General features: G+C 53.1%; 1 protein-coding gene across 1 annotated transcript; it reads left to right on the forward strand.

Moving 5' to 3' along the window:
* The first annotated feature begins 362 nt into the window (after nucleotides 1–362).
* On the forward strand, nucleotides 363–4,464 carry Lypd3 (LY6/PLAUR domain containing 3). Its single transcript, XM_046455489.2, has 5 exons — nucleotides 363–593; nucleotides 1,095–1,226; nucleotides 1,982–2,152; nucleotides 2,472–2,633; nucleotides 3,443–4,464. The coding sequence occupies exons 1-5, from the start codon at nucleotides 509–511 to the stop codon at nucleotides 3,946–3,948; spliced, it is 1,056 nt and encodes a 351-aa protein (XP_046311445.1). The 5' UTR covers nucleotides 363–508; the 3' UTR covers nucleotides 3,949–4,464.
* Nucleotides 4,465–8,093: the final 3,629 nt, after the last annotated feature.

Here is an 8,093-nt window from a genome sequence, read left to right on the forward strand (position 1 = left end):
TTCCTGGTAGCTCCCTACACTCTGTCTCCATCATCCTCGTCTCCATTGTGCATAACAGTTTGCAATGGTTGTTTGATTGACATCTGTCTCCCCCATCAGACTGGGAGCTCTTGGAGGACAGGTGCTGGTTCTGTCTTATTCTCTAGCACCACCCACACCAAAGTAGGACACACCGCACATACAGGTTACATAGCTATTGAACGCAGAATGTTGAATAGCCCCTGCCTTCTTCCCTCCGCACTCCAAACACACGCAGACTTTCTCCCAGGGAATGTCGGGGAACCTCCAGCCCTTTCCCTCCTTGGCATCTGCATAGGGCAGGGGCCCGCTCTCCCTAAGCGTGACGCACTTAGGGGCGGGCCACCCGCCCCGCAGCGGACGCTGACTTGGCCTGGTTGGGCAAGGCCAGGGTTGCCCCGGGGTAGGTTACTCATCCTAGGCTCAGGTAAGAGGACCCGGGCTGGGAGGCGGCACACCCAGGGGGACGCCGAGAGAGCAGGACAGAGCCATGGGCCCCGCCGGGAAAGCAGATGCCCGGGCAGTGATCTGGAGCACAGCCTGGCTGTTCTTGCTGCCGCTACTGCTTCGTGAAGGTGGGTCTGCGGCTGTTAGATCTGAGGAGGTGGAGAGGGGGCTTCTGCGGAGGAGGGCTCTGGGGAGGATCTCCCACCATGGGCAGAGAGGCCTGTGGGGAAAGGTCTCGATCCTGGTAAAGGCAGGCTGTTGAATGGTCCCAGCCCTTCCCGGACGGAACTGGGGGAAGGCATCAGCTGTAGGAAAAGTTCTCCCACCTCGAGCAGAGAACTGCGGGAAGGTATCCCCCATCCTGGGACAAGGGGCCTCACAGCAGGAATTCCCTACCTTGGGCATTCGGAACCGTGAGAAGGATGCTCCCACCGGGGTTTAGAGGGGAAAGGGCCCAGAGTATCCAGTGCCCCCGGATTAGTGGGAAGGTTTCCTTTAGTGCTACCCTGGAAAAGTCTGTGCAGTGGGATTTTTTTCATCCCGGGGACTGAGCGTGGGAAGGCCTCTTTGTCCTGTGCGGGAGGAGGCGTGGCAGGATCGCTCAGTTCTACTCGGTCTCGCACCCCCAGGAGCGCAGGCCCTGGAGTGCTACAGCTGCGTGCAGAAAGCGGACGACGGATGCTCTCCGCAGAAGATGAAGACGGTGAAGTGCGCGCCGGGCGTGGATGTCTGCACCGAGGCCGTGGGGGCGGTGGAGACCAGTGAGTGCCCCGCGTGGTCCACGCCCCTTCAGGGTGCTCCAGCCTGCCCGCCTCCTTACAGACTCATGTGACCCAGGCCATAACCTTCAACGCTGTCCATTCCTCCCTTTCAGCACAGCTTCACCCCTCCTTCCGGGGGCTTACGAGGGTCGGGGGTTGGGAGCTGCGAACTGGGTGGGATGGACTGGGAGAACCTGAGCCCAGGACAGGGGACTATCCGACCCACCCTTTCCTCTCCACCGCTGAGACCTCCCTGATCATTCTGTTCCTGCGGGAAATTTCCCCTGTCCCAGCCTCAGTGTTCCCAGTCCGAGGATCCGCCCCTCTCCCCACCCTCTGCGGAAGCCCTTCGTTCCGGGCTTAGTGCTTTGTACGGTCCCTCTCTCCACGACCACGCCCCCAGGGCCCTCCCCCTCTGATCCTACACCTTTACTGTCAGTCTCTTGGTTCCTTCTGAGGTTGCTTTCTGCGGTTGACCCTGCGGGTCCTAGCTTTACTTTTGGTCCTCCCTCCTCGATTACGTCCCTTTCTGTCACCCAGTGGGTCCTCCCCGATTCTGCTCTTTGAAGCTCCGCCCCACGACCCCTGCCCTCCTTCCGCTGGTCCTGCTCCGGGTTTGGATCTGCTCCTGGTGCGCCCTGGCCGTCTGATCCCGGCTGGTCTATCTTCCAGGGTTCTTTTCGAGGCCCCGCCCCTCATAGGCCACGCCCCTCTGAGGCCCCGCCTTTCTGTCTCCCGCCCCTCCCCTTTCGCAGTCCACGGGCAATTCTCGGTGGCAGTGCGGGGCTGCGGTTCCGGACTCCCGGGCAAGAATGACCGCGGACTGGACCTCCACGGGCTCCTGGCTTTCATCCAGCTGCAGCAGTGCGCTCAGGACCGCTGCAACGCCAAGCTCAACCTCACCTCGAGAGGGCTCAACCCGGCAGGTCGGTGGGGGCGGGACCGAAGGCCCGGGGCGGGGTCTCAGCAGTCCCGGGAGCCGGGGCGTCCGATAACCGAGGCGGCGACGGCGGGTACTCCTCCTGGACTGGGGTTGGGTCATGCTTCAGCGGACAGCCGGCGGGGCTTCACCGTAGGCATAGACTGGTTGATGCCGGGAGCTGAGCTAAACCTGATGGCGGGGGTGTCACCGGTGGACGGGGGCCACGCCCTCTATGGAAACGTATTTTGCAGGGGTGGGACTGAGGGACCGAGCAGTGCTTCCCGAGCCCCCTCCATCCTTTCTTTCGCCGGGTTTCCTTGCAGGCAATGAGAGTGCGTATGAACCAAACGGCTCCGAGTGCTACAGCTGCGTGGGGCTGAGCCACGAGAAGTGCCAGGGTACAGCGCCGCCGGTCGTGAGCTGCTACAATGCCAGCGACCGCGTCTACAAGGGCTGCTTCGATGGCAACGTCACCTTGACCGCAGGTGAGTGAGCCTGCAGTTGTTAACAGTTGGGTAGCTTTCCTGGGGCACGGGGGCTTTTTGCCAAAAAAGGGTTTCTGGAGACTGTCCTTGTGCCTAAGTGCTTGTCTTGTCCTAGAGCATTGTGGGAAATGCAGTCCTTGAGGATAGGGACGTTTTTGTCCTAACGTATTTTTAGGGGGGGGGGAGAGGATATGTTTCCATAGAAGGCTTCCAAGTACAAAATATGAGGACATGCAATGGAAAATATATTTAAGCCTCTAAGCTTCTGCCAGGTAGTGCGGGGAATCTAGTTCCATGTCTTTAAAACTCAGGGATCCTCACCTGTTCACAGTTTTAGGAGATAAGTGGTTCAGCCTCTCACCCCCCACCTGGGGGAACCGTGGGAAATGAAATTCTTCAACTCCATCTGGCACCAGGTGTTCTATGGGAGACGTAGTTCCAATTATAAGATTTCAGTTTGGTGGGGATGGAGGTGTGTGAGTGGTGAGAGGGACATAATGGAAGTTCCTTCTGATCTTTGGTCATAGGAAAGATGTTGAATCTCCCAGTCGGAGCCTTTATTTTAAGGCAGACTCCTAGTTCAGGCTGCATGCTCTTTCTCTCAAAGCACTGTGTAGGAATGGGACCCACCATGTGCCAAAGTCAATGGGACAGTGTTTGGCAGGGACTGACCAGCATTGAGATTTTGGGATTAATGGGTGCAGAGTCTTTTCTGTTGTCTTGTCTTGCTCCAGGTGCCCTTAATTTTTATTTGGACTGTACCAACCGCCTCCCTCCAACCACTGACTATCTGTGTCTCCCTCCTGCAGCTAACGTGACTGTGTCCTTGCCTGTACGGGGCTGTGTCCAGGATGAGTCCTGCACCCGGGATGGGGTGACAGGCCCGGGGTTCACCCTCAGTGGCTCCTGCTGCCAGGGTTCCCGCTGTAACTCAGACCTCCGCAACAAGACCTACTTCTCTCCTCGAATCCCACCCCTTGTCCTGCTGCCCCCTCCAACCACTCCAGCTCCAACCACTCATATCCCAAGTACCTCTATCCCCACTTCCACGCAAGCCCCAACTGCCGCCACCTCTACCACCAAACCCACCCCAGCCCCAACCAGCCAGACAACTCCCCAGGAAGTACAGCCTGAGGTCTCCCGGGAAGAGGGGTCACGATTGGCTGGAGGTGCTGCTGGCCACCAGGACCGCAGTAATTTGGCACAGTATCCCTCCAAAGGTGACAGCCAGCACACCTCTAACAAAGGCACTACAACCTTGGGGGCCGGGCTGGCAGCTCTTCTACTGGCTGTGACTGCTGGGGCCCTAGTATGAGCTCTTCCACCTGGAAACTTCCCCTCACCTGACTTTCCTGGCTCCGGGTGCCAAATCTGCCTTACTTCCGTTTCCCACCTCTGGACTGGGCTGGCCCAGCCTGGGTTCTTTAGATGCCCTGGGTTCCTCCAGCTTCAGCTGCACTGGTTTGCGGCTTGGGGAAATAGTTACCCTTGTAACTATTTAACTATATAAGCTGCTGGGGTGTTCTGGCTTTTCCAAGCAGCAACTGCATCCCCTCCTGGTGCCTAGGACAGAGTGAGAGAAGCCTGCTGTCCCAGGGAGGGTTGGTGGAGTGGATGACAAACTTCTTGTCCATTTTCCCAGGGCCCAGCTGCACTGTGGGTGCCAGGGGTCATGGCTTCTGCCCCTGAGCACGGTCACAGGCTCCTGCAGCCTTCCACTCTAGACTGTGAGCTCCTCCAGGGCAGGGACTGTGCCTACAACTCTGTGTGGCCAGTTTTGGGCACAGAAAGGCTTCAAATAAAGATTTAATACTTTGTACAGTGCTTTAAAGGAGTCATTTCCATTTTATTTATTTTTCACAATAACCTTGAAGCTGAGCTAGGGCATGCATTCCAAGACCTTTTGCAAGTAGAGAAGCTGAGATCTAGAGCTATGGTCCTGGGGTGGGGGGTTGTGGTTGGAACGCCTTTTATCTCATGGGGTTGAACCAGCTTGTAGGTGATCCTACTGGTGAGGGGAGGTCGGTAGAAACCATTAAGCAGTGTGGAGGGGTGAACAGGTCCTCCAGCAAGCTAGAGCCAAGAGAAGCTTCAAGTACTGGGTTAATGCAACCTCCAGAGGGGCCAGCTCCTTGCCATCCATCTGATTTATGAAGAATCATTCAGTGGACTCACCCACCTGGTCCCACCTGGTCTATTTTTACTTCATGTTGGGGACTTGAGAACTGAGTCCAACCTCTATCCTCCCAATAAGATGAAGCCTGACCCCAGAGGGGAAAAAGTGGTCCTGTTAGGTGTTGGGACTGCTTGATGTGGGGGACACCAGATGTGGGGAATAGTGACATAATAGTAAGATTACCAATATTACTATTAATCATAGGTTAAAAACAATAGTAAATAATGATTATGGTAAGAGAATAAGAGCTTGAGTGGTCATGATTTAACACATGAACTATGATATATGCGTTACATTGACAAATGGTAACATCAGTAATAGTTATATGGGGGCTGAGGTTGTGGCTCAGTGGTACAGGGCTTGCCTAGCACGTGTGAGGCACTGGGTTCAATGCTCAACACCACCTAAAAATAAAAAAAAGATGAAGGTATTGTGTTCACCTATATCTAAAACAAAAAATTTTAAAAATAGTTACTAGAGTTACAAGAATTCAGCAATTAAAGAAAATCTTGCCAGATGCCAGGCTGTCCTAAGGGTATTAACACCTGCGCACAGATTGACTAAACTTTATTTTTTACTTAACTTTAGACATACTTCTTCCTGCCTGTGGGCCCTTGACCTCCCTCTGAGCCCAAGTCTTAGAATCCAGTTAGCCTAACCACAGAGGTCCCTGACTTCCTTTTCTCAGAACATTTACTTCCAATAAGATATTGTCAATTTCTTTCTCTGCATGTTTGAGATGTATATGAATCTGAAGCTCTTGCTAGTTTATATCCAAGGACATGCTTTCTCAAAGACCTAGGAACCATCTCTGAAATGTCCCCATCACAGGAGAGGGCACTCCCATCTACTGGTTTCCATAGTGGTGCAAGAGCCTATCTTTGGTAGAGTTTAGTAGGCCCCTTTGTCATGAAGACACAAGAAAACTCCCTTTTCAGAGGGTGTGATGGTGCATGCCTATAAACCCAGTTACTCAGGAGGCTGAGGCAAGAGGATCGCAAGTTTGAGGCCAGCCTGGGCAACTTAGCAAGACCCTGTCTCAAAATAGAATAAAAAGGGCTGCAGGTGTAGCTCAGGTAGAGTGCTTGCCCACATGTGTGAGATTCTGGGTTCAATCCCCAGTACTGGAAAAAAAAAAGAGAGAGCTCCCTTTTCCTTTGGGCAAAGCCAATTAGCAAAGACGGTGACCTTAGAAAACCCTGGTTTCATCAGAGTCGAGTTCAGCCTAAGTTCTGGCCTCTCCCTCTGTGACACTCTTGAACCAGGTCTTCCTTACCTGTTTAACATAAGCCAGGTGCAAGTTTTGCTTTGACCCCCGAAAACTACTCACCAGCATGTTATTTGGGCTCAATGGAGATCTGGAGAGTTTGGTCACTCCGCTTGTTTTTGTCACTTCCACAGTGCAGGGTACCTGGCTTTCTGAGAGTGTTGAGGCTGGAAATCCTTATTACCTCACCTTGACTCCATGGGTGGTGTTTTTGAAAAAATTCCCTTTGTGGGGGAGTTCCAGAGTGGGGAAGGACTTTAGAATTCCCCCTTGGCTGCTGGAGCTCAGGGTCAAAGAACTTGCTGTCACTCATGGGGCTTTAGGCTCCACCCCCAGCACCACAAGAAAAAAATAAAAGCCTTCAGATTGTCCTCTCAGCTTAGCTCAGCCTGGGCCTCTGCTATGGAGGCCCCTGTCTCCCTTTCCGAGTGCGTCCTGACTCTGTGTTCTGCTGGGGCCTGGGTCGGGTGGGGCCACAGTCTGAGAGCTGAAGCAGATGCTAAAGGATAATATTTTTAAGATTCTCACACAAATATGAACACGGGTCAAACATTTCATGTAGCTCATTGATTAATGAGGAAATCAGGAAAATATTACCATGGTTCAAAGAACATTTCAGGCTGCTTTTTTGGGGGGCACTGGGGGTTGAACCCAGGGGTGCTCTACCACTGAGCCACATCCCCAGCCCTTTTAAGTTTTTATTCTGAGACTTGGTCCAGCTAAGTTGCACAGGTTGCCCTGGAACTAGGGATCCTCCCTTTCTCAGCCTCCAATGGAGCAGCTGGGATTACAGCTGAGTGCCACTTTGTCCAGCTTCAAAGGACATTTCAAAGAACACATCTCGCCTGTGTCTGTCTGGGCGGGTGGTGGAATTTGGGTTTCCTCTGCGTGTAGCAGGCTGGCTGCAGAATAAAAGCTAAGAAGGAGAAAAGAGGAAGAAACCACAGGACACAGGAAGTAATTTTAGAAAGGGTGGGGGCAGCTCTCTGATCTTAGGGATCGAAACTCCACACTGGAAAGAGAGAGCGAGAGCCCTCACTTGCTTTATTTATATGGGGGAAACATCAAAGGTTTTCCATGGAATGTTCTTTGCCAAATAACGTAGGGGGTGGGCTGTCTAGTTCCCAGTGGGTTACGCCCAGCTCAGGAGCTACAAGGGCTGTCCCACTAAGAGTGCAGGGGCACAGACCTCACTGCCTTGGGCAGTCTGCACACGGGAATGCTGGGATCTTTCCCAAGGGGAGACCTAAGTCCCCCATGGCTGGGTATCAAGTATAAGACCACTCAAGTAGCTTTACAAGTGGCATCCCACAACACATGCTTCTAGGCCATCAGGAATGCTGCAATAGATTTATAAGTGGATGCAAAACTGGTCAGAATCCACAGGGAAATCATTGATTATATTCTGTCGGACAAGGATCTTTTCCATTTCTGTTGTAGTTAAGGCAATGTAAAAGAGATGTCTCAGAAAGGGCATGCTGCCCACGACACTCAGTGGCCCTTTCCCCCCATTACAAAGTCTTTCAACCCCAGGTGCCCTTGATGTGGTCGGGGAGCCCCAGACCAAGCATGTCCTGATGTGTAGTGAGGTAGAACATTTTCAAGCACAGATGAGGGACAGAAGAGAGATGACCTTCCAAGCATGGTTGCCATATTGAAGGCACCAAGGTTGCTGGGAGTCACTGACCCCCTGCCCCTCTCTCACCTCCATAGCTAAGCAACTGCCAGATGCTGTCCATTTTCCTAGGGCTGCCAAATAAAGTACCACAAACTGAGTGACTTAAAACAGCAGAAATACATTGCCTCACCGTTTGGAAAGCAAAAGATTGGAAATCAGATATTGGTAGGGCACACTCCCTCTGAAGGATCTAGGGGAGGATCCTTCCTCCCGGCCTCCTCTGGCAGGCCCAGCGTTCCTGGTATATGCATCACTCCAGTCTTTGCTTCTGTCTTTTAATGACATTCTCCTGTGTCTCTTGTCCTGATTTCTCTCTTATAAGAACACCCAGTCGGAGGA

Source organism: Marmota monax, unplaced genomic scaffold, assembly GCF_021218885.2.
Source record: "Marmota monax isolate L192 unplaced genomic scaffold, Marmota_monax_Labrador192_F-V1.1 WCK01_AAM20220418_F8-fsc00149, whole genome shotgun sequence".
Taxonomy (NCBI): Eukaryota; Metazoa; Chordata; class Mammalia; order Rodentia; family Sciuridae; genus Marmota; species Marmota monax.

Bases quoted from the DNA above. Each gene is read 5' to 3' on its own strand.
- Lypd3 (XM_046455489.2), top strand. From the start codon at position 509: ATGGGCCCCGCCGGGAAAGCAGATGCCCGGGCAGTGATCTGGAGCACA. The intron at 1,227-1,981 runs GTGAGTGCCCCG...CCCCTTTCGCAG, and splicing joins CGTGGGGGCGGTGGAGACCA to TCCACGGGCAATTCTCGGTG. The intron at 2,634-3,442 runs GTGAGTGAGCCT...TCCCTCCTGCAG, and splicing joins CAACGTCACCTTGACCGCAG to CTAACGTGACTGTGTCCTTG.